At 56.5% G+C, this 23,312-nt stretch overlaps 8 protein-coding genes across 8 annotated transcripts; 4 read left to right on the forward strand and 4 right to left on the reverse strand.

Annotated features, from left to right (window-relative positions):
• Positions 1-635: 635 nt before the first annotated feature.
• On the reverse strand, positions 636-2,615 carry BCV69DRAFT_281947 (dihydrolipoamide succinyltransferase). Its single transcript, XM_025492173.1, has 3 exons — positions 2,145-2,615; positions 1,182-2,018; positions 636-1,092 (listed from the first exon to the last, which is right to left on the reverse strand). The coding sequence occupies exons 1-3, from the start codon at positions 2,511-2,513 to the stop codon at positions 781-783; spliced, it is 1,518 nt and encodes a 505-aa protein (XP_025349198.1). The 5' UTR covers positions 2,514-2,615; the 3' UTR covers positions 636-780.
• A 56-nt stretch (positions 2,616-2,671) lies between these two features.
• On the reverse strand, positions 2,672-4,301 carry BCV69DRAFT_162961 (translocation protein). Its single transcript, XM_025489441.1, has 4 exons — positions 4,209-4,301; positions 3,740-4,108; positions 3,367-3,630; positions 2,672-3,278 (listed from the first exon to the last, which is right to left on the reverse strand). The coding sequence occupies exons 1-4, from the start codon at positions 4,209-4,211 to the stop codon at positions 3,000-3,002; spliced, it is 915 nt and encodes a 304-aa protein (XP_025349199.1). The 5' UTR covers positions 4,212-4,301; the 3' UTR covers positions 2,672-2,999.
• Positions 4,302-4,478: 177 nt separating this feature from the next.
• Positions 4,479-9,422, forward strand: BCV69DRAFT_281949 (ARM repeat-containing protein). Its single transcript, XM_025492174.1, has one exon. It carries the CDS (start codon positions 4,603-4,605, stop codon positions 9,211-9,213), a length of 4,611 nt encoding a protein of 1,536 aa, XP_025349200.1. The 5' UTR covers positions 4,479-4,602; the 3' UTR covers positions 9,214-9,422.
• Positions 9,423-10,321: 899 nt separating this feature from the next.
• BCV69DRAFT_307240 (hypothetical protein) lies at positions 10,322-12,161 on the forward strand (the record flags this gene model as incomplete). The annotated part of the gene is made up of 2 exons (XM_025494692.1): positions 10,322-10,909; positions 11,017-12,161. 2 exons carry the CDS (start codon positions 10,322-10,324, stop codon positions 12,103-12,105), a joined length of 1,677 nt encoding a protein of 558 aa, XP_025349201.1. The 3' UTR covers positions 12,106-12,161.
• Positions 12,162-13,781: 1,620 nt separating this feature from the next.
• Positions 13,782-17,047, forward strand: BCV69DRAFT_163006 (hypothetical protein). Its single transcript, XM_025489442.1, has 3 exons — positions 13,782-14,743; positions 14,897-16,086; positions 16,213-17,047. The coding sequence occupies exons 1-3, from the start codon at positions 13,910-13,912 to the stop codon at positions 16,832-16,834; spliced, it is 2,646 nt and encodes an 881-aa protein (XP_025349202.1). The 5' UTR covers positions 13,782-13,909; the 3' UTR covers positions 16,835-17,047.
• Positions 17,048-17,854: 807 nt separating this feature from the next.
• On the reverse strand, positions 17,855-18,472 carry BCV69DRAFT_298237 (hypothetical protein; the record flags this gene model as incomplete). The annotated part of the gene is made up of 1 exon (XM_025494195.1): positions 17,855-18,472. The coding sequence occupies one exon, from the start codon at positions 18,470-18,472 to the stop codon at positions 17,855-17,857; it is 618 nt and encodes a 205-aa protein (XP_025349203.1).
• Positions 18,473-18,964: 492 nt separating this feature from the next.
• BCV69DRAFT_258226 (ATP12-domain-containing protein) lies at positions 18,965-19,891 on the forward strand. Its single transcript, XM_025490641.1, has 2 exons — positions 18,965-19,278; positions 19,380-19,891. The coding sequence occupies exons 1-2, from the start codon at positions 18,980-18,982 to the stop codon at positions 19,807-19,809; spliced, it is 729 nt and encodes a 242-aa protein (XP_025349204.1). The 5' UTR covers positions 18,965-18,979; the 3' UTR covers positions 19,810-19,891.
• Positions 19,892-19,933: 42 nt separating this feature from the next.
• BCV69DRAFT_276736 (hypothetical protein) lies at positions 19,934-22,677 on the reverse strand (the record flags this gene model as incomplete). The annotated part of the gene is made up of 4 exons (XM_025491120.1): positions 19,934-20,164; positions 20,209-21,524; positions 21,613-22,199; positions 22,277-22,677. 4 exons carry the CDS (start codon positions 22,675-22,677, stop codon positions 19,934-19,936), a joined length of 2,535 nt encoding a protein of 844 aa, XP_025349205.1.
• Between the last annotated feature and the right edge of the window lie 635 nt (positions 22,678-23,312).

A 23,312-nucleotide genomic window follows, 5' to 3' on the forward strand; every position in this document is an offset into this window, starting at 1 on the left:
CATGACCGGATGAAGCAATATGCAGATTGAAGAGAACCGTATCCCACTGCCCTTCGTCAGCGGCCAGCACCGCGCGCGTTTCAATGCAGCGTCATTTCATTGAGTCATGACGTCTTGATAACGACCCTTCCTGCTCAGCCCCATCTCTGTGACTGCTCTCGGACCTGGCTTCACCCGACTTCCAAGAGGGTCCAACTTGCCTCCAACGATGTCCCATTGTCTCGCCACCCTTTCTCTGGACTCGTCGAACGAAGGTTCCCTTTGTGCACTCCTCTTTCTAGATGTCAAGTACTAATCGCACAGCCACCATCGCTATCTCGCATTGTCAGTCACTTCTCCTCTATGATGACAGTCGAAAGGCTCGCTGACATTTGTGCCACACATTCCAACCAGGAAGCGAGCTCACAGAGCAATAGACTTCCCAGACAGCACAACGTACGCTCTGCAGCTTGTTGGAAGCAAGTCTCAAGGACAGCTTCTGAGAGCGCTACTGTACTGTCCGCGGAGCGAATGGCTTACCGTTCCATACCGAAAAGTGGGCTCAGCTGCACTGTCCATATACATCACGTCTCTATCAGCATCGCCGTCCCTTAGTCTGTCTGTTTGTCTGTCACACTGCGTAAAGTGTTTCTTATCACGCGAAAAGTCAAGAGAGTGCTTTATTGATTTTTTCAGTCGGGTTGTAGATGAGTGCAAAGAGAAGAAAGCGTCCCTATCACCCTTTCGTCTTCCCGCGGAGGTTTCTTTCCAATCCTCCCATTCGCTGCTATCGACTACATTTTACAACAGCATGCTTCCCATATCCTCAATGTACTGCTTCAGCTTCACCAAAAAGGTGACTGCCTCCCTACCATCCAGCAGCCTATGGTCATACGTCAGCGCCACGACCTGGATCGGTCTGATCCCAATGGTCTTGTTGCCAGCTTCATCAGTGATAACCCATGGCTTCTCCTTGATTGCGTGCATTCCCAGAATGGCCGACTGAGGAGAGTTCAGGATGGGGGTGCCGAAGAGGGAACCGAAAACACCTCCGTTGGAAATGGTGAAGGATCCGCCAGTCATGTCCTCTAGGGTGAGCTTGTTGTCTCGGGCCTGGAAAGGAAAGGGTCAAGGCGCGATGATGTGGTCAGTACAATGTCAATTCGTTAGTCTGTTGTTCAGTCTCTGCCTCGTCAACTCACCTTCTTGCCCATATCAGCAATCGCCTGCTCAATCTCCATGATGCTCATCGACTCCACGTTCCTGATGACAGGCGTGACCAATCCCTTGCCGGTCGAAACGGCAACGGAAATGTCGACGTAGTCGCGGTACAGGATCGTGTCTCCCAGTCCATCTCCCTCAATCGAGGCATTGGCAGCAGGAATCTCCTTGAGCGCGAGGGCACAGGCCTTGGTGAAGGCTCCCATGAAGCCGAGCTTGATGCCTTGCTCCTTGAGCAGACGGTCCTTGTGACGAGCTCGGAAGGCCATCAGGGCGGACATGTCGATCTCGTTGAAGGTGGTGAGGGAGGCAGCAGTGTTCTGCGACTGCTTCAGCCTCTCGGCAATCCTGAGCCTCATTCTGTTCATCTTAACACGGTGCTCTCCACGGGAGCCAGCAGTGGGCTTCGAAGACTCAGAAGAGGACGAAGAGGACGAGGGAGAAGACTCCTTCTTGGGTGGAGGCGAAGGTTTGTCGTCCTTCTTGCCCTGTGGAGATGGCTTCTTGTCGTCTTTTTGTTGCTCCGAAGGCGAGTTCTGCTCCTTCTTTTGCTTCTCGGCCTGCTGTTGCTCTTCCTTCTTCTTTGTCTCCTCCTGCTCCTTCTTCTTTGAAGAGCCGTCCTCTTCCTTCTTGCTTCCCTCGTCCTTCTTTGGCTTACTCTCCTCCTTCTCACCACCACTGCTGCTGCTCTCTCCTTCAGATGGGCCCTCTCCGGGCTCGATCTTGAAGAGGTCCTGGCCGACGGTGACAGTGTCCTCCTCGTTGGCTAGAAGCTCTACAATGGTACCGGATTGCGGGGCGTTGACAGTGACGTCGATCTGGGATTGCACAAAGGACGAATCAAGGGGCCGAGTCAGAAGGAGCTCCTGCCAGCGCCGCCTCGACTTGGACGTCTACTCTGGTGTGACTGCCGCTGTCAACTTGCACTGCGACTGCACACTCACCTTGTCAGTCTCAATGGTAGCAACCTCTTCGTCGGCATTGACAAAGTCTCCCTTCTTCTTGCTCCACTGCTTCAGCGTTCCTTCTGAGATGGACTCTGCCATTGACGGCACCTTGACCGTCTCGGCGCAAGCGACATGTGAGACATGGAAGAGACGAGCCTGTTGACTCAGTAGTGCGCCACGAGGAGCGAGAGAGCGAGCTGCAGAGGTGGTAGTGGACTGCACGAGGGGAGAGGTTTGACGTTGCGATGCTGGGCGGCTCAGAACAGACGAGGTGGAGAGACAGCGGCGTGCGGCCAAAGGTGTGTTTGCGCCTGCTCGGAGCAGACCCCGGCGAGAAGCCGCGCTGGCTTGCGACAGGGACAGCATGACGTGAGGAGTGTGAGTGCAGTGGGAGTGGAAGGTAGGAGCCGAGAGTAGAATGGGGTAGAGAGGTGTTCAAGGTATGGGTTCTGGTGTAGGAGGGGATGCTGCTGCTGCTGGTGGAGACCGTTTCCGTTGCAAATGGCTCAACGTCCAACCCACGCCCCCCGCCTGTGTGTCTCACTCCGCCTCGGCCGCGCGGGGAAGCTTCCCACTTCTTCCCGCATTCCACCGTCACCACTCACGCCACGACCCGATCCTGGCCGGTTACACCACCCTTGTCAAGAGTCAGACGGTCGTGCAGATCAAGAAAGTGACGGACATGAAGGATATAATGGTAGAGCTCGCGATCTCTCTTGACATTCGCAGGCCGATGATGTTTCCGACTGCCCCAAAGTAGGCGCTCTTGCAGCAGCTCCACCGAGACCAGCTTGCAGGTCTGAGTGCCACAAGTCTTCATGAGCCTCGTTGCTTTGAGGACTTCCTGATCTCTCAATCCAAGTCGCCCAGCCTATCTGACTCTCTCTTCACCTTTGCCGCAGGGGCAGCAGCCACCTCACTCACAGTACCATTGCCCTTGGCAGGCGTGCTGGTACCTGATCCCGCCTTTGATGACACGCCTAACTCGCCCTTGCCTGCTGCAGCCTTGAGCGCTGCCGGTGCCTTTGAGCTGCCCTCACCACCTTCTATTTGCGGTCGCGACTTTGCCTTCTTGACCTTCTTGGGTGGAGCAGGCACGTCCCAGTCCCACACGGGAATGAAGGAGTCGACCTAGAGTGGAGGAAAAAGGAAATGGAACGCTCGCAAGGGGTCAGCTTGTGTGTGTCTGGGTAATGAAGTCAAGTCTTGTACTACTCACGAAGCCAACATCAGCAAACAGATTGGGGAACAGCCACCACCCCCGTCCGAACACAGCCGTTGCTCCCCACAGAATGAGCCGGATGATAGCAACGGCAAAGAAGAGTGCGATGATGCCTAGGGCTCCGATGGACAGATACCATACACCCAGACGCATGATCGGTGGCCACAGGGGGAACATCACGGCGGCCAGGAGGATGACGACCATTCCCAGTCCCATGAGCTGGACACGTAGCTGTGACCCCTCGAAGAAGAAGGCGTAGTGCTGGCAGCAGGAGCGAGAAAGCCGAAGTGAACAGAAGAGTCAGCAAGGTGAGCAGCTTGGCCTGACATCCGAGACCTCATCGTCTCCATGCCATCTCACGGCAACTCACCATCTCCTTCTTGAACATCTGCTGCTGCACCACCTTGAGTTCCCTCAACCTCTCGGTCATTCCCCCTTCCTTCTTCTTCTGCTGTCCAACCTGCTCTCCTCTCTCCACTCTCAAGAAAAAAGCAAACGGTAAGATGCCGTGCAAGATCCTCTCTGCGTCTTCCTCATCCTGTGGAACAGGCAGGGGCAGCTTTGCCTTGGAAGCTAGCTTGGCGTATGAGGGAGAGAGCAGAGCAGCTACGGCCCGGGTGCCATGGAAATACGGGTAGCGAGTACCACCGAGAATACCATTCCTCACGGGTACGAGGGAGGAATTGCGCAGGAAGACAGCAATGGCTCGAGCCTCGGGCGGGGCATTGGTTTGTTGCTCCTGCAAAGAAAGAAGGGGAAGGGAGGGGGAGGTGAGAGAGCAGCTCCAGCAGCGATACGCCGGCAGACGGAGCTCTGGAGAGCCTTTCAAGTCTACTCACCATCACGATAAAGAGGAAGCTGAAACCTTGCTTCGAGATATCTGATGCGTTCAGGGGGAGAAGGAAGTACCAGCTGGCTGTCCTTTGACCTGGAGGCCCTTTTGTTCCTACGTGTACGTCTCCGTCGTGTTGCTCCGCTCCGCCTCCTTTGCTTCCGCTCCGCTCTGCCGCCCACGTGTCTGAACGGAAACGCGAGACGCACACACGCACACACACACGGACAGACAACAGCCGGCAACCAACACTTTCACCAACTCACCTACACCAACACCTCGACGTGCTCCCCTCGACCCACTAGCAGAGCCAGCCTCGATACATCCTCCCCTTCGGCGCCTACCTGTCTTCTCTGATCTAGCGCGCGCCTCCCTACATCGTCCCTCTGGCGTCAGCCGCCATGGACGACTCACCCTTCCGTACCTACACACACTTCGACCTCGCGGCAGAGCTCGATGGTCTGGACGCCGTGGCTCCGTCCTCGTACCGCATCTCTTCCGATGAGATAGACGTCTCAACGCTCTCCACAGCCGAGCAAAATGCTCTCCTAAACAACCTCATCGATCAGCTCGCTCTCACTAGGCCAGAGGAGCTACCTAGAGAACAGGACCTCTGGAATAACCTGCGCACGGTGCTCAAGTACTTCGAGAACCTTGAGGACAATGCCAGGAGTAAAGTCGCAGATGGTATCACCTCTGCCTTCTCGCAGCTAGTCGCAGCGATCAAGAGAGATGCAGAGCTCGTCAGCACAGGCCACCGGACTGGGACCATGCTCGATGACAGTGATGACGAAGATGGCTACACGCCCGAGGAACTACGGAAGATGTATTGCGAACCTCTTGAGATGTGGGCGTTCCTGGTAAATTGGTTGCTTGTCATGGCAGATCATGTAGCCAACACGACGTCGGCGTCGGGGTCTGGCGCAGGCGCCGCTGCACCGAAGTCGAAAGGCAGAGGAAAGAAGGCAACGTCTGGAGGTGCAGGCGGTAGCTCGAGCTCCCCATCAAGTTTCCCCTGGAGCACGATTCTCCTCCCATCGCTACTGCAAGTCACCTCGAACTTCCTTCAGGTGTTCCCTTCCAATCTCTTCTATCCCCTGCCGACGCCCCGCGAGAGCATACTTTCTGCTTTTCTGCGACCCAGTCTCGCACTCCTCGATCGCGAGTCCAACTTGAAAGCAAATGCCGATATCAAGACGCACGTCTTCAGCATCACATGCTTGTCGGTCAAGCGTCATGGTCAAGCCCAAACAGTCCAGCCATTGCTGCTTCAGATGCTGCAATACCATGACCATCTGCCTGAGGCTGTTGCTCAGCTGCTCACGGTGCTTCGCCTCGAGTACGACTCTCCTCGACTTGCAGAAGAGCTACTGGTAGAGATTGCAAACCGAGAGTTCTCCTCAGGCGGCGGCGGATTGGCAATGACGGCCAGCATGGAGAATAAAGTCCCCCGATCTTTCGCTCGCTTCCTTGTCGCCTTCACAGAGACGAACCCACGGACCACTTTCAAGACAATCCCTCTTCTCCAGAAGCTCATCGACTCTGAAGCATACCCTCTACGAAACGCTCTCGTCGAGATCTTCTATCTGCTCATCAGAGATTTAGTACTGACAGATGACCAGTTGCCAAACACTGCCAGTCAAGGGGGAGGCCGTGATGCCGATGCGTCTGTAGCGCACGCAGATGACGAGGCCCGAGAGACTTCGGAAGAGGTGCGCACGCGCCAGATTGAAGGCTTCTGGAAGATCCTGATGGAACGCTTTCTGGACGTCAACTCCTATGTCCGAGTCAAGGTCCTCAACATCTGCACGAGACTGTGTGATCTTCCCGCTAAGTTCCCTGCGCAGAGGACACGGCTGTTGTCCCTTACGCAAAGGGCGCTCAAGGACAAGTCATCATCTGCAAGGAAGGCAGCTATCACCTTACTTGCGCGATTGGTCCTGACTCACCCATACGGCCTCATGCACGGAGGAGAGCTTGAGGAGAGAGTGTGGAGGACTCGAGTAGAGGAGATCCAAAAGAAGATGCAGGAGCTTGGTGGCAGCATAGAATTGCCCGTTGAGGAAGAGGGGGAAGACCTCGAAGGAGATGAGGAGGAGGAGGAGCAAGACGACGCTGATGAGACAGAGGCTGCCGATGCGACAGCAAAGCGACGACCTCGCAAGTCAGCAGGCCGCAAGTCCATCACTGTTGAGCAGTTATCCGCGCAACTCTCGCCTCAAGACCTTGAGATGCTGAACCGTCTTCGCCTCACATATCGCTACTATGCTGATGCACTCTCGTTCATCGAGTCTCTCTCCACTTCCATGCCTACTCTGGAGGAGCTTCTCTTCTCCTCGAACAAGGGTGAAGCCTTGGAAGCTATGGACTTCTTCCGCATTGCTGCTGAGTACAAGCTTCCTGGCGCCGAGCAAGGCATGCGAAGAATGGTACACCTGGTCTGGATGAAGGACAATGTCATGGTTGAGCCTACTGCAGGTGGAGTCACTGGAGCTGCTGGCGCTGAAGAGCGAGATGGCGGCGCTAGTGGACCAAGCACCGCACCGAGAAGTATCAAGGGGCGTCTAGTCGAAGTGTACACCAGCTTGTACTTCTCCCCTCTGGACCATCTGAGCGAGAAGGAGAACATCGGACTTATTGCCCGCAATCTGGTTCAGCGTACTCAAGGTGCCACCCTTGCCGAGCTCACCTCGCTAGAAGAGCTGATCTCGACCATGAGCGGGGAGAAGCTGATCCCCCTCGAGGTGGTGGATCGACTTTGGGCAGTCTATGCCACTCCAGCTGGCAAGAAGATTCAGAGGAGTCAACGAAGAGGTGCTATCATCATCCTGAGTATGCTTGCCGCAAGCCGTAGGCAGATCGTTCAGGACAAGATCGATGTGCTCCTCGGCGTCGGCCTCGCACCATTGGGCAAAGCCGACCCTGTCCTTGCAAAGTGGACTGCAGTTGCTCTCGGCAGAGTGGGCGGGTCCGCTAAGAAGGTCAAGGGTGCTCTCTCTGATCAGCGTACCCGCTTTCCCATGACCCATCCCATGTTCGCCAAGCTGCGGGCCGCTGTCCTATCGGCTGGTCTCGCCGACGAAGCCGGCAAGGAAGACAAGAAGGGCGAATGGTTTTCACTCGCAGAGAACTGTATTCAGGTCATATACGAGCTCGGAGAGCAGCCTGACCGTCTGTGCGGTGACATTGTCAAGTGGTTCATGCTGCAAGTCTTCGGCGCAAAGGAAGGGGAGACGAGGGCGGGTCGAGCTTCTTCTCCAGGAGACGAAGAGAGCCAACAGCCCAACGTGAGCTCCTCTCACCCCGCTCTCGGCTCTTCGGCATCGGCCTTCCTCCTCGCACAGATGGTTTTCGTCGTTGGACACGTGGCTCTCAAGCAGATCGTCTACCTCGAATCCGTTGAAAGGGAGTACAAGCGCAGAAAGGCATTGCAAGACACGATTGCCAAGGGAGGGGACGATGCACCCGCCGTAACAAACGGCGGGCGCGGCAAGAAGACAGGCAAAGCGGGAGCCAAAGGCAAAGGCGCGGGTACCGACAAGAATGCCGCGGAGGAAGCCGAAGGAGACGAGCTGGAGCAAGTGGCGGGAAATGTCGAAGACGAAGTCGGCGAGACGATGGGCCAAGTCCGAGAGGAAGAGCTGCTTTACGGTGGCCGGTCCCTACTGGCTCTCTTTGGACCCTTTGTCGTGCACATTGCGAGCAACCCAAAGAGCTACACTTCGGATCACTTGCGACGGGCAGCCGTCCTGACCTTGTGCAAGTTCATGTGCGTCTCTTCCAAGTTCTGCGAGCGCCATCTCGCCCTTCTGCTGCACATCCTCAGCACTTCTTCGGACCCAACCACCCGCTCCAACGTCGTCATCGCTCTAGGAGACATTGCTGTATCCTTTGGCAACCTGGTTGATGCCGACTCGGATCGACTCTACGCTGGGCTGAACGACAAGGATCTCGGGGTGAAGAAGCACACACTCATGGTGCTGACCCACTTGATCCTGAACGGTATGATCAAAGTCAAGGGTCAATTGGGAGAGATGGCCAAGTGTCTCGAGGACCCAGAGGCGCGTGTGTCCAACCTTGCCAAGCTCTTCTTCTCCGAGCTGGCGATAAAGGAGAATGCAGTCTACAACAACTTGCCAGACATTATCTCTCACCTGAGTATTGGCAAGCATGCTGTGGACGAAGAGACATTCGAACGCACGATGCGCTTCATCTTTACCTTTATAGACAAGGAGAAGCAAGCCGAAAACGTCATTGAGAAGCTCTGTCAGCGATTCAGGCTGACCACTGCGGAGAGACAATGGAGGGACATTGCCTTCTGTCTCTCCCTTTTGCCATTCAAGTCAGAGCGATCGATGAAGAAGCTGATTGAGGGTCTGCCGTTCTATCAAGACAAAGTACGCGATCCAGACGTGTACAAGCGCTTCGTCGAGATCATCCAGAAGGCGCGCGGCTCAAAGGTTGGTGGCGGCGGCAGTGGCGGCGCTGGTAAAGCTGGTGCATCTTCAACGGGTGTATCGGAGACTGAGCTGCAAGACTTTGAGGCTGCGCTGGAGGGATTCCATCTCAAGGGGTCAGAGGAAATGGAGTTGGAGAGGGGCGGACAGGCAAAGGCTGCCAAAGCTCAGGCCAATGCGGCGCGAGCTGCTACTGGTAGGGGACGCGGGAGGGGTGCAGCGAGGGGGGGTGCTGCTGGACGCGGTGGGGCAAGGGGAGGAGGTGCAGGAGGAAGATCGCGAAGGGGAAGGAAAGCAGAGAGTAGCGAGGAAGAAGAGGAAGAAGAAGAAGAGGAGGAGAAGGAGGAGCCTGCAGCTGCGGATGAAGACGACGAAGAGGATGAGGCACCACGAGCTAAAGGAAGGTCTGCTGCTGCTACTAGTGGTGGTAGACGGGGCGCTGCTGCTGCTCCTGTCAAGGCTACGCGGACAGCTAGGGCAGGCGCTGGGCGGAGGAGAGCCATTGTGGAGAGTAGCGACGAGGAGGAAGAAGCAGATGGCGACGACTCCTTTTGATGCTGCTGGTCCATTCTTCTTGCGTCTTCTACCATCGCACTCGCTCCTATATCTGTTGTCCTCTATACCTCGTCTACTTGTTGTAAGATCACTAGTACCACCTTCATCAGATCTGGGACCGCCGAATCGTACGTATCAAGTCGATCGCGTCACGTCCCGGCAGTGCTTGCGGTACATCATTTGCCCGCAAATAGGCTTCCACTGTCGAGCCTAAGGTTCAAGGCACCCCTGACAGCTTACTCCCCGCGAGCAAGACATCGATTGGCGCTCGCTGCCTCGTGTCGTGTGTGTGTGTTTGCATTGCACTGCACGAGATCTCAGCTGGCCAACGCCCTTGAGCCCGGCATCTTAGCGCTCCTCTTCTCCGCCCCCTGGGCAGGATAGGAGAGGCGCGGCGACTGCACCACACGGCAAGGGACAACAGGGAGGCGTGAGCGCACGCGAGGGACGCACGGCAGAAGCGCCGTCCGCCGTGCGTACGCCTGCGCCACTCGCCTTGTTCGGCACGAGGAGCAGCAGCAGCGCCCCAGGCTCTCCTCCCCCGGTGTCCCGTGTTGCCTGCTTAGCCTTCCCCCCCTCCCCCCCTCCCCTTGCCGAAAGAAGATGAGGCAGGCGCGCCGCCGGCAGCCCCTCTGCTCTTAGGCCTCTACCGCCCCTTTGCCTACACACACGGCGCCGAGCCCGAGGCCGAGGCTGTGTGCGTAGGTGTGTGTATGTGTGTGTGTGTGCGTGTGCGTGCGGGTGACGGAGATGGCGCCGAGGGGGGGCAGTAGCAGCGAAGCCCCTCGTTGCTCTCCAAGAGGGGCAGACGAGGACAGGGCAGGGCTGCAACTCTGCATCTCCCTCCCCCATCGAGGAGGAGGCCGGAGGAGGAGGAGGAGGAGGGCAGACGTCAATCAGTCTGTGTCGCGATTCCGGTGTTATGTTCTTTCCTAGCTTCATTGTTGTACAGCCCTTGCATTCTCCCTCCTCGACCTTTTTCCCTTTTCCCTATCTCTCCGATCATTCATTCTCATCTAGACTAGGTCAGGTTTCAAGGCACTCTGCTGAGGTCTGTTGCACTCTGTACCACCAACGACCCACGGCTGTAGTTGTGTCTTTGCTCAGCATGGCAAACGCCTCTTCCTCGTCCCGGTCAGGGTCTAGCTCCATCGCAAGGACAATAGTCACGCTGCTTGTCATTGCTGCGACATCTTCCCTATGTCTGCTGCCTCTTCTACCCTCAGCAGTGACTGCAGGAGATCTATCTGTGCTACACTCACCACATGCAAGACATCAGCCCGATATCCCTTCTCGTATCTTGCGGCGAGCCGATTCCGGAGCTGTGCAGACGGCCATTGCAGCCCTCTCCCAATCCGATCCCTTTACTGCCGCCACAGAAGCCGATGACCAGCTTTACATCAAGGGCAACAGCACAGGATCTGACGCGTCTGCCTTTTCGTACACGGCCGATACCGGTGATGAATCTCAATTGCCTTGGAACAGTAACGTCTTTTTCCAGACTTCGGCGGCTACCAATGGTTCACAGGATGGTGGATGGCAGGAATTGCCCGAAACGCCTGGATTCGTGCTTAACAGGTCTCTGACCATCTACAATTCCGACAAGTCGGGAAGTGGAGTTATGCCGTTTTACGTTACCAACAACGTCTACACACCCTCGGAGATCAAGAGGGCAATCATTGTGTGGCCAGGAAAGGTGAGTAGGCGCGATCGAACGGTTGTCGTCTAGGGCCAAGTCGGGGCTCGCTGCTCTCTGAACTATTCTGGCCATGTACTGACGCGTCACCTCTTCTTGCTTTCCAGCCTCGTGATGCGTGGAACTATGCCAATCTCATGCGCAATGCCCTGACGGTTGTGGCGACCAACTTTGCCGAGTGGGGTATCAACAATGACTCTGTCTTGATTCTCGCACCCGTCTTCATGGCCACTCAGGACATTACAGCAGGCGCAGGTCGCGCCAATGAATTTGCCTTTGGAGGTGAACTGTGGCAAGCGGGATCCCACACGAAGCTGCCCGTCATGAACAAGACGCTCACCTCGTACGAGATCATGGACGTCTTTACCGACATGCTTGCCGACAAGGCTCAATTCCCCAACATGAACCAGATTGTGGTAGCAGGTCACTCTCTAGGTGGACAGGCAGCGCAGAGGTATGCAGTGCTGAAGAAGTCGAAGAATTACGACTACAACGTACGCTTCTGGGTCGGTAACCCTGGTTCTTGGGCTTGGCTCACAAGCAACTTTGCATACTCCAACACCTCGTGTCCCGTTGGCGCTACTACCGACTCTCCGACTTCCTGGCCATATGGGCTGAATGGAAATCAGACGGAGCTGACGTCGTATGCGCGAAAGGACGTCATTGCAAACCAAGCATTCGTCATTAAGCGCTATCTGCAACGTAGAGTCGCCTATGGCCTTGGTCTACTAGACAATGGGCCCGGTACCACATCGTGTGCGGCTCAATGGCAGGGCGCAAACCATTTGGACAGAGGATCGCAGTTCATCCTGGACTTCCAGCAGAACCAGTACACTAGCTACGGCTTCCCGGCCAACCATACAGTGGACTTCATTGCCAATGTGTCCCATCAAGATTACCCAATGTACTCGTCGAACGTCTCCCTGCAGAGGCTCTTCTACGACGACTACAACACGCGGTATCCAGACACTGCTAGCACTGAGAATCCCGGCGACTCCAACAGCACAGATGGTCACCGTGCCTATGCTACACCAGCGCACGAGAAGATTGCAATTGCCCTTTTGGCAGGATCGATTGCAATTGTCGTGGTCTGCTATACGATGATGTTCTTTAGCCTTTCTCCGAATTATGATGCCAGCTGGGAGAAGAGCATCATGGCCGCACCTCTGGGCCAAGGCTCAAGTCGGCTACGTTGAAAGTGGGGGAAAGGGGTCGGGGCAATAGGGGTGGTGCTCGACTCGCCCCTCTGGCCAGGCCTGCCATGGACACTTGTTCTTTTTTATTTCCTTAGTCATTCGGACCCGGAGTTTAATCGATTGCTTGCATGTATGTATGTATGTATGTCGCCTGCGTTCCGAAGATGGAATGATGGATGATTTGATCATCATCGTCCCATGAAAAACGATCCCCCCCCCCCCCTTCCCCCCCCACCGGCGTTAGGATGCGAGGATGCCGCCCGCCCGCTCGCTCGCCCGCCCGCCCGTCCTGTTTCTCACGCACATCCATCCAGTCTGTAAATAATCTAGATCCGCCGCTCCGCCCCGCCCTCGGCTGGCTGGCTGGACTTTTGCCTAGCAGCTTCTGGCCCCCGGGTCCATTTTTGAAATTGAATCTCCTTCAATCGGCGTCTGAAGCCTTCCCGATTTGATTTGCCCCGACGGAGCGATGAGGGGGCAAGGAGCGGCAAGGTTGACTAGGGCCAAGGCACAAGCAAGGCAAGGCGAGGCAAGCCAAGGGTGGAGAGCCCGGGACATAGGCACCGAATACCCGACGGACCTCACACTCACTTCTCCTCAGGACGGGGGGAGCAGCGGCGGGGTGTGGGAAGGTGAATTGACTGACAGGCACGCGGCAAAGGGTGGAGGCCGCTTGCACTTTCAGGGCAAGGGCGCCTTACCACTGACCCGCGGCTGCTCTGCTGATCCGCCAGAGACAGTTTGCAGAAGCGATGCCATCCATCTGCAGCGGAGGCCATGCGGGCGGGGGTAAGGGAAAGTGGACATTACGAGCGTGGGTGGGCTTGGAGACGATGAAAATAGTATGATTGGGCCCTGACCTGACCTGTGAGCATTTCCGCTCTCTGTTCCCCCCCTCACACACGGAGAACTCTGCCTCCTGCGTAGCGTCAGTGTACCTTGGGCGTCAGGAACAAAGGCGGAGGCATAAAGGGGGGAGCATGGAATGCAGCAGCAGCAGCGGAAAATGGGCCGAGGGGGGTAAAAAGAGCCAAAGCGAAGGCAGGATTAGCAGAAGCTTGCAGATGTAACACCACCACGGCCATCTGAGTCTGATCTTCAGTCGTACGTAGGGATGGATGGGATCAGCGGAGTCGGAACGGGGATCTACTGTGACAGGCAGGCAGGCAGGCAGGCAGGCAGGCAGGCAGGAGCAGCAGCAGCAGCAGTCTGCACTAACCGCCATCGGCCATCCTCCAGCAGCACCAGCACCAGCACCAGTATGGGACTTCCATTCACCTTCTCCCCCCTACCTACTGGATTCGCCTGACGGTGCAATTGTGCCGCCCTGGCCATTGGTCCGCCCTTCACTGACGCTACTCATTTCGGATATCCCCGTTCACAGGAAAGAGGGGGGACCACCGGCTGCCCTGCTCCTCTTCCAATACCAGCTCCGGTCCGGAACAGCCTTCCCGCCCACACACTCCTCTCTCTGTCTCTCTGTCTCTCTGTCTCTCTCCCCCTCCCCGTCCCCCCTCTTACCTCTGTTTTCCCCCCATCTCACATAGTTTCGCCTCCATTCTCGCCGTCCGCTTTCGCCGTTTCCCACTTCCTTTTCTTCATCTCACCACCTACCTCGGTCCAAAAGTTGCCCACTGCCGAAGTCGAAGCCGAAGCCGAAGTCATATCAGTGCTCCCTTGCACATCGGTACCGCTCACCGCGTCTCTCCTGTAACTCAGAGAGACGCAACAGGACTACGGACAGCGACGAGAGGGCGACGAAGGGTGTGGGGGAGAGACCCAGTGACCTGCGGGGTTTCCAGCGATGCCAATGGATCCGCGCTTCTATCCATCACGGCCACCGTTACCACCTTCCTCATCATCTTCATCTTCTTCATCACAATCCCAACGACCGGGATCTTCTTCAGCAGCGGCAGCACCAGTAGCATCGCCCTCTTCTCCTTCCTCTTCATTCTATCATAGCTCTCAACAACAACAACAACCATCATACCATCATTACCAGCAACAACAGCCAGAACAGCAGCAGCAGCAGCAGCAACAACAGCATCACTATCATTCACATCAGTACCAGACTCAGCCATCGCGCTCTCTGCATCCCCCTCTCCCTCCTCCTCCTCCTCCACCTTCTCATGTGACTCAATATGGACAGCATAATCCCAGCTACCCTCACCTACACCATGCGTACGCTTCTACTTCTTACCAAGACGCTCCTTCCTCTTCCTCCGCCTCCTCGTCGTCTCTACCGCCTCCACCGCCTCCCTACCCTTACACATCTGGAGTGCCTGCGTATCCCTCCTGGGCTGCCACTACGGAATCGCAATATTCAGGGTCCACTCCTTATCACGGGTCCAGCAGCGCCTACTCCCACTCGTCGCGATTCTATCCAAGCTCCTCTTCCACTCCCCCCTCTGCGGGACCTTCTCGATCGCCGCATGCTCCACACTCCTCTCACCATGGTGACCCCTCGCACGGGGTTCATTCAAGAGGACCGATGACCTACTCTCCCGCTGCCGGAAGAAGCACGCCCGAAGGGCTGGGCAAGAGGAAGGGAGCCCCCGGTGGAGGGCCAATGGCGAGGGACGCCTCCCAGCCCTACCTCAAGAAGCAGCAGGCATGCCTGACGTGCAAGCGAAGAAAGGTAAGTACAGAGCCAAGATGAGCTTTCATGGCTGCTCGCGAAAGATGGTGGGCATGACAATCACTGCTGTCCGCTGCTCGTCGAACCCTTGCATTCTTCAGTCAAGCAGATCTCTCACCTCTTGTCAATCTCCCCCCCTTTTTTCATATCTAGACCCGATGCGATGCCGTACGACCCATTTGCGGCGCTTGTGGTCGCTCTCAAAAGCGAGCAGCCAGAGGCCATGCCCTCACGGCCGACGTGCCTCCTGGAGACTGTGTCTATCCCGAAGAGGACAGTCCTAGCTCTCCTGCTGCATCCGCCTCCGAGTCCATGGCCGACGCTGCCTTCACCACGCCTATACTCGCACGTCACCCGACAACAATCGAGTCTACATCGGCACGCATTGGTGAAGCCGAGGCCTCGATGCCGTTTGCCTCTCGTCCCAGCAGCCGAGGCAATCGCAATCCCTCAATGATAGCGACAGGGCCCTCACCGGGTGTGATCAGCTCGGACAGTAGTCCTAGAACCGTCAATACTGTCACCACGGCCCCAACCAGCTACACTGATCTCCATCGTGGCAGACACGGCGAGTTACGCAACGAGCGCATCGTCCTGGAATTACAGTCTTCGCATGGTCAGAGAGCCCGAGTCCGACGGGTGTATCAGACATCGGTACGTGATGGCGAGAATCCCCAGATGAGCCTACGCAATCTTATGGACCCCATCTACTCGGAAAATCCTACGGCCGCCAACGCGAGTTTCAGCGGCCCAAGCAAATCTACTTCGAAGAGGGACGGCGATGAGGAGGAGGATAAGCCAAAGATCGATCTGATGCTCAGGCAGCTTTTGCCCGAGCTGACTCCTGACCTCCCCACCCCCGAGACCATTCACCACATGGCCAAGCTCTTCTTTGACAAGCATCCTCTACGGAATATGTTCTGCAAGAAATTCATGCTGGCCAGGTTCCGCCTACCGCCCGGTCACCCACTACGTCCTCACCCTTCCCTCATCCACGCCGTCTTGGCCGTAGCCGAGCCGTACTCCCCTCTGCTGGGCCCAGTACGTGATCACAATCCTCTCTGGCGTCAAGCCTCAGACGAAGACGAGACGGCGGCAGACAATCCGGGCAAGAATGCCATGCCGTCCATGTATGAGAAGATGGCATACGACTTTGAAGCCAGTGGGAGAGGCTTGCTGGGCATCGTCCACCCCCTCGAGGCTTCACGACCAGAGCTCTCCGTTGGGCCGGGTTCGTCATTTGGGGAATTCCATTTGGCCAAGGCCAGGAGGGAGATAGAGGTTGCGCTTCTTACCTCCAATTCTAGGCCACGGGAATGGATTCAAGCAACCGCATTGGTCTTGTGAGTTTCGGAGGGCGGTGAGACCACCTGAACTTGCGGACAGGAGGACCGAACTGAGAGGCTTCGCGCTGCCGCATTTGAGACTGAGAAGGTGCTGACCCTCCTACCTCTTTCTCCCCATCCCAGGTACGGCATCAGCGAGCGTTGTCGAGCCGGAGAGTACTTCCTCCTCGCTGCATGCGCCGCTCGTGGCATGAGTGCTACCGCGTACGGCAGGATGCCAAACGACCGGGACCATATTGGATACACTCGCGGCATCATCGGCCCTCCCGAGAATTCCATTGCTGACTACGAGCAACGCATGGCTTTCTGGCAGGTCTACATTGCCGACACGTATGGCGGTGGTGGGGTGAGGCACTACGAGCCGACCTTCTGTGACGAGAAGAACCAGTTGACGACCACTATGCCTGTGCAGATGGAAGAGGTCGAGGAAGATACCGATCTCGTCTACTCGCAGCAGACGTTCAATTCGCCGGATCTCTTCCGTGCGGGGCATACAGACTCATTCTCGTTGCTCGTCAAGTCGGCCAGTCTGCTCAAACGGGCGAGAATGATCGCTAGTCGAAATGGAACAGAACTGAGCTTGATGTCGCGACCACCTCCGCAGGTGCTGGAGCTCGACTCGGATGTCAAGGACTTTCTGACCACCTTTCCGAAGAGAAGAGGCATAGATTCAGACTGGATCGTCGCTGGTGAGTCGTTGCGAGGAGGGCACAGGCGACATGACTGTAGGTCAACAGTTGATTGACTTTTGATGTTACACCCTTTCCGCGTTCCTCACAGAGGCCAATACATGCCTGGCCATTATTACCATCCACACATTCTTCATCGAGGTCACTGGTCTGGACTACAACACGACCTTTGGCCGTGGTCCCGTCGAGCGAGCGTCGGAGATCCTTCTCGGTACTATCCACTTCCTCCTCAACTCTGCATACGACTTGTCTCTGCTTCACTCGCAGACGTTTGCCGCTTGGGTGGTGAGTAGCTAGTCCGCGAAGCGGCGTGCTGTGTAGGAAAGCCAACTTGAATCTGATTTCCGATCCTCTCTGTCCCATGTCCCACTGTCTTTTTTCCCTTTCAGATCCTCGTTCGAGTCCTTACAAACAAGGTCGCCCTCCTGCGACGGCAACCCGTCGAGCTCAACGAGACGACGGCCGAGTCTACCCCATCTTTCTCTTCGGCCGTGGGCGCGACGGAGTCGGCCATCGAGTCCGTCATGAGCGCTCTTACGAATGCGTCGACGAAGAGCTTGCGGGCAAAGAATTGCCTGGACATCTGTCAGGCTGCTAAAGAGCAGGATTTGAGCGAGGAGGAGTTTGCGTGAGTGTCTGGTAGTAGTGCGTTGCAGGGTGCATAGCCAGTGAAGGAGTTGTTGAGCTGATACAAGGTCTTCCTTATCCCCTCCTGCTGTTCAGTGACCTCGTCTACATGTGGCAGATGGTGCCAGCTATCAACTAGCCATGCTTTGCTTGCAGACGAGATGTGTAGCTTGCGAGCCGCGACAAAGGCGGAGTATTCCCGCGAAGCCGAGCGCAACACTGTCATTTCTCCAGTCAAAGCCTCCAACCCCCCCTTCTTTCAGAAGGTAGCATGTATCTAGGATCCTTTAATGCTTCACTGTACGAATATGAATAATGTCTCCCATGATAGTGACTCTGCCTCTGCTCGATTTGTATGTTTGCTCTCTAGGCGATGTAGCATAGGGGTGATTTGTCCATGGTAGTAGTAGTAGTAGCGTTGAGCTCAGTCTACCTCTCCAGCATCTAGTTTAGCGCGGCTTCATCTCTCTGCGCCAGATGTCCCTCCAAAGCTCCTGGCTGTCCTCCTGTGACGCCTTGGCCGACTGATCCATCTTGCCTCCTCCCTCGGCGGCAGGGTGCGCGAGCTGGTCGGCTTCTTGGAAGAGGGTGCTGATCTCCTTCATAGTATCCAGGAACAAGAGAGGAATCATTCTTCTCACGCTCACTCCCTTGGGGACAGCTGAAGTATCCGAACCAGTCTCGCTTACGCTTCCCTGCCGCTCACCGAGTACCCTCTGCAGGCGGGTGAAAGTGCGGGCCTGCAGAGGCTGTACGGGACGGAGGTCCTGCGAAGCCCATTGCATGCGCTTGATCCTCCTCGCTACCTCCTCGAGCCTAGCTGCGCTCTCATCACCAATATTCTCAGGCGAGTCCTTGCGATTCGAAGACGTCGCAGAAGAAGAAGAGGGGGAGGAGGCGAGGAGGAGGATCACACCTGGGTAGCCGCGCTTGGCGAGCCCTACTAGGGAGAGGTCCTTGGCCCAGGTACGGAGCTGCGACTGCTTCGTCGAAGAGAGGAGGTGGTGTGTGAGGAAGAGGAGATACGCCGCCCTACCTCCTGCTCCACTGCCCTTTGGTGCCAGCATGAGCAAGGGGAGATGTGAAATCCCAGAGCAGAATCAGATGCTGATGGTCTCAGAAGTGACTTGTTAGGAAGAAGTGAATGCCCGTATTCCGCAAGTGGAGCAGGGAGCGGAAACACAATGCTCCATCGGAACGGAGGCAGGCCCTGTGTCCGCTTCTTCTTCCCGGCGGGCAAGAAAGTAGGATTGCCTACCGATCTTTTGCAAGCAACACTACAACACAAGGCGCTGATCATGACGTCCTTTGGATTCTCTCTCAGGAGAGCTGCGGCTAGCTTTCCGATCGGCTCGGCATCATCATCATCATCATCAGCCTCGAGCTCCGCCGGCAGGGTGGCGCTGCTCTCGACCAGCTGTAGCAGTGTCAGTCGAACAGCATCATGCTTACGCTCACGCCCTTTCAGCAGCAGTAGCAGTAGCGGCAATGCCTCTTCCTCCTCTACCTCTGTTCCTCTCACACCTCCTACCCCCCCTGCAAAACCCTCCGATACGACTCGCGCTTCAGCGCAAATGCGTCGATTCTGGAAATCAGTCTCTCTCCGCTCCACACCCACACACTACGAGATTCAACTAGATCAATCCCGCTCACTTCGCACTCCCTCCGGCTCACTCCTCGCTGTGCCCCTACATCACCCCTTGTTGGCTCGGCTAATTGTGCATGAATGGGACTCTCAGCAGAGGTTGATCAAGAGTCATGCGTTGCCACTGACAAGTCTTGTGGCAAGGGCGATTGATGGATTTGCTGAGGAGGGGGAGAGGAAGATGGCGGTGGAGGAGATGCTCAAGTATGCGCAGACGGATACGATCTGGTAAGTGAGCAGTCGTAGAGGAGATGGGGACACTGCGAGCTTGGAGCGATGGAAGAGCTGACACTTTGCTTTGCTTTGCTTTGCGTTGCGTTGCTCCTCAGCTTCCACGAATCGTCACCGAAGGCTCTAGTGCGTCTACAGGCAGAGCACTGGGATCCACTTTTAGACTGGGTCTCCTCTCGCTTCGGACATCGTCCCAGCACTGCTCAGGATACGCTAGTCATCAACCAACCTCCCGAGCTGATCACTTCCCTGCGTTCTCACCTGCAAGGACTAGATGCGCTTCACCTCGCCTGTCTGGAGAAATCGCTGCATCTGACCAAGAGTCTCTACCTCTCTCTTGCGCTGCTAGAGGGTAGATTGGGAGTGGAAGAGGCAATGAAGGCCGCTTGGGTTGAGACGAATGCACAGGTGGAGACGTGGGGGGAAGTGGAGGACTCTCATGATGTGGGATGGGCTGAGCTGGGTAGGGAGCTGGGCGCTGTAAGGCTCGCAGTGGTAAGCAGTCCTGCAGGAGCAGCGGCGATGTAAAAAGGCGGGAGCAGCCGTGATCGCTCTCAGTCAATTGTACAGACTTGACGCTTCTCAGTAGTAAAGATGCATGAATAGTGTGTATATTCCGCGTGATGGGCTATCGATCATCACCCCGTTCCCCTTACCTCCTATTACGACTCTCGACACCCACGCCTCCTCCACCCAGTGGACCATTCGAGGCGCGAGCAGCCGAGGCACGCATCTCCTCTGCGTCCAGACCTGCTTGAGCCTGGATACGCTCAATCTCCCGCAGGACAGGCGAGTACTCGTCGTACCGTAGCGAAGCGAGCTGAGTGAAGAAGTTGGAGTCGAGGATGGAGAGCAGGTCAGCTGAATTGATCTCAACCTTGGGCTACGACACGCTCAAGCAAGCTCTCTTGGGCTGTACAGACTCACCTCGAATCCCTTTGTGCGCATCTCCTTTCCCCTCACCTCGCCTTGACTTCCCTCAAAGGCTCTACGTGCCCAGTACTCTCGCGTACGATCAAAGAACATCCGCAACGTCTCGCCCGGATTAGGTGTGCGCTGTCTCTCCTCCTCCGATAGCTCTGCCGAAGTCTCTCCACCGGCAGTAGCTCCACCTTTGAGAACACCATAGGCCTGCCGGGCTTGTTCTTTCACTTGCTCCTGCTTGGCAAGACGAGCAGCCACCTCTTCCGGTGAAGCATCATCGTCTGCTCCCTCTCCTTCGTGATCCGAATGGGAATTGAGGGACTGCACTTCCTCTCCTTCCTGCGCAGCCGCATCATTCTCTCCTTCCCCACCATCTGAGGAAGAGTCACTACCGCTCTCACTCTCAGAATCACTGTCGTCCTCTTCATCACTCTCGTTCCACTCCAAACCCTCGATACGACACTCCTTGAGACTAACCCAACGCTCCATCTTGTCCAGCTGGAGAACGTGGAAATCGTCCAAGGTGTATTCGCGGGAAGCAGTCTCGTGGATGCCACCGTAGAGGTAGAGGACGTTGCGCTGCACGGCGAGCATCGCATTAAAGCGGGAAAGGGGACGGGAGAGATCTGGATCCTCGTCTAGGTCCTCTTCTGTCGGCTGTTGGGGAGCGGACGGCTTAGAGGGAGGCGCAGAGGTGGTAGCGATAGCAACTGAAGCAGAGCCTGGGCTAGGCTTCGACGGTGCAACAGCAGTGGCTGCTGCTGCTGCTGCCGCCGCCGATGCCTGCTTGAACCGTGCCTCATAGTCGACGGGCGGTCGATTTTCATCGTCTTCTTCTTCATCCGAGCTGTCTTGATCCTCGGCGGCAGCGGCAGCAGCAGCTTGTCTTGCTTCCTCCTCTTGTTCCTCTTGCTGCTCCCTCACTCGAGCTTCAATCTCGGCCGCCTTGGCAGCTGCAATAGCTGCCGCCTTCTCCCTCTTCTTCTTGCCGCCTGCGCCGCCCTGCTTCTTCTTCTTGCGCAAGTTGAGAGAGACCCAGCGTCCCGCGCCAGTGATGTTGTAGCCGAAGAGCTCATCGAAGAGTAGACTCTCCATGCTCTCCTCATCCTCCTCCCGATCCATCACACCACCGAATAGCACACCCATATTCTTGTTGCCCCAGTAGGCCATCGTGCAGCCGCTCCGCGGTCCGGGAGAGTATCCAATCTTTCTCCGCTTGTCCCACTCGATCTTGCCGCCCTGTGGTGTGTTGGCAGGTAGGAGCGATCCATCTGCCTGTGGGTGGAACTTTAGGAACCAGGAGTCCTCGAGGGCGACACCTGGCAAGATGGAGCAAGCGGAGAGAGCGCGGTGTTAGTGTGCAATTCCTTCTTTCCATCGTCTTCTCTGCAGCTCCATCGCTCTCACCTTGTGTTCTTTGCCCCTTGACATAACGCTTGCAATACCCTCCATACAGCGCCACTCCCTCTGGTGTCGAAATGAGCGAAAACCCCGACCTAGCCGGCGGTCTCTTCAGGTCATTCTGAGCAATTTCAAACCACTTGTACTGCGCAGTATCGAACATCCACAAGTCCTGAAGATATGTAGTCCTAGCTCCCGTATCGATGAAGCCTCCAAAGAGGACGAGGTACTGTCTCCAGAGGACCATACGATGTCCACTACGCGCCGAGGGGCGGACTTTCGTGTCTACCCTCTCCCAAGTCTTGGTAGCGATGGAGAAGACCCATAGGTCTCGATAGTGGTGGAAGGAAGTCTGCTTGGGAGAAGCAAATTCGCCACCGAAGAGCCAGAGGAGACCGCCCTGTCGGGGATCTGCGACTACTTGATGGGCGGAACGTGGACCGGGCTGGTTGGGTGAAGAGTAGTGGCGCCATGTTCCCGAAGCAGTGAAAGCTGAGGAGGAAGCGTCGGCTGATGAAGACGTAGAGGCGAGGGAGTGGGTAGGTAAGGTAGAGGGGGGAGTATACCGGTACAGGTCTGCATAGAAGAAAGCTCTGGGAGTAGGCGAACAAGCAGGGTAGTGAGCAACAAGTGACATGCTTTCGGTGAAGCTCGGTTTCCTGCGACTCACTTGTCTCCGTCGAAGTATTCGCCTCCGAACAGCCATAGATCATTTCCGAGGGGACAAGGCGTGAGGGTGGCATTGGCTCTACGAGTAGGTGGCCCCCCCACAGTCTCCTCATTGACTGCGTGTGCCTCTTCCCAATCCGCCTGAAACTTCTTCAATAGAGCATCCAGATCCTCCTCTTCAGCAGGAGCAGCCGCCTTCTTTCCCTTTCCTCCTGCTCCTCCTCCTTTCCCTCCTTTCCCGCTCTTGCCACTCGCGGAAGCGGCAGCTACCAAAGACGACTTCTTCTTGTCGTCCTTTGCAGCCTTTCGCGAGGCGAGCTTCTCCTGCTTCTCCTTCTTGGCCGCCTTGGCTGCGGCTTTCCCCGCCGATGCAGACGCTCCACCGCTGGACTTCTTGCCCATAGAGGATGAGAGCAGGAGGGGGGATGGAACAGACGAGTCTGAGGGCGATGAAGCTGCCCAGACGAGATGCTGCAGAGGTGTGTATGGACTATCCGATTGATTCTAGTCAAGGACGCCTGTACGGAAAGGGGACTTGTGATTTTTCGTTTCTTCCCTTGGCGCGCCTCCACAACGCCTCTCCGCTCTGTAGACCAGACCACTGCTGCCTCTGGGCCAGCGGTAGCTTCGAAGGCGTTGAGTATGAGCCTGAACGGCGTGTATGGTGTGACATATGCTGGGTACAACACTTCATGGTACTATGTGGGCCCTTCACAGGCGCCTTTGCGATTGGACGCCACTTCAGTAATGATAGGTACAAGCTACAAGCATTCTCTCTGACTTGCTGCACTGCCAGTTGCTGAGACGCTGGAGGCTCTGACCTGAGAGGCACGAGTGGATTATTTCATGATGCCGACATTGACGCAAGAGTCCTAGTGGCTTATACGTGACATAATCGGGCGGCTTTCCAGACCATGACGGGCTGATCGCCCTCGATGATTGACCTGAGGTGAGGAGCGCTGTGGGGAAGCAGCAAGAAGCGGGCGGGCGGAAGAGGGACGCGGGCACTCGCAAGGCTGGCTGGCTGCGTGGCCTGC

Source organism: Pseudomicrostroma glucosiphilum (genome assembly GCF_003144135.1).
Source record: "Pseudomicrostroma glucosiphilum strain MCA 4718 unplaced genomic scaffold BCV69scaffold_4, whole genome shotgun sequence".
Classification (NCBI taxonomy): Eukaryota; Fungi; Basidiomycota; class Exobasidiomycetes; order Microstromatales; family Microstromataceae; genus Microstroma; species Microstroma glucosiphilum.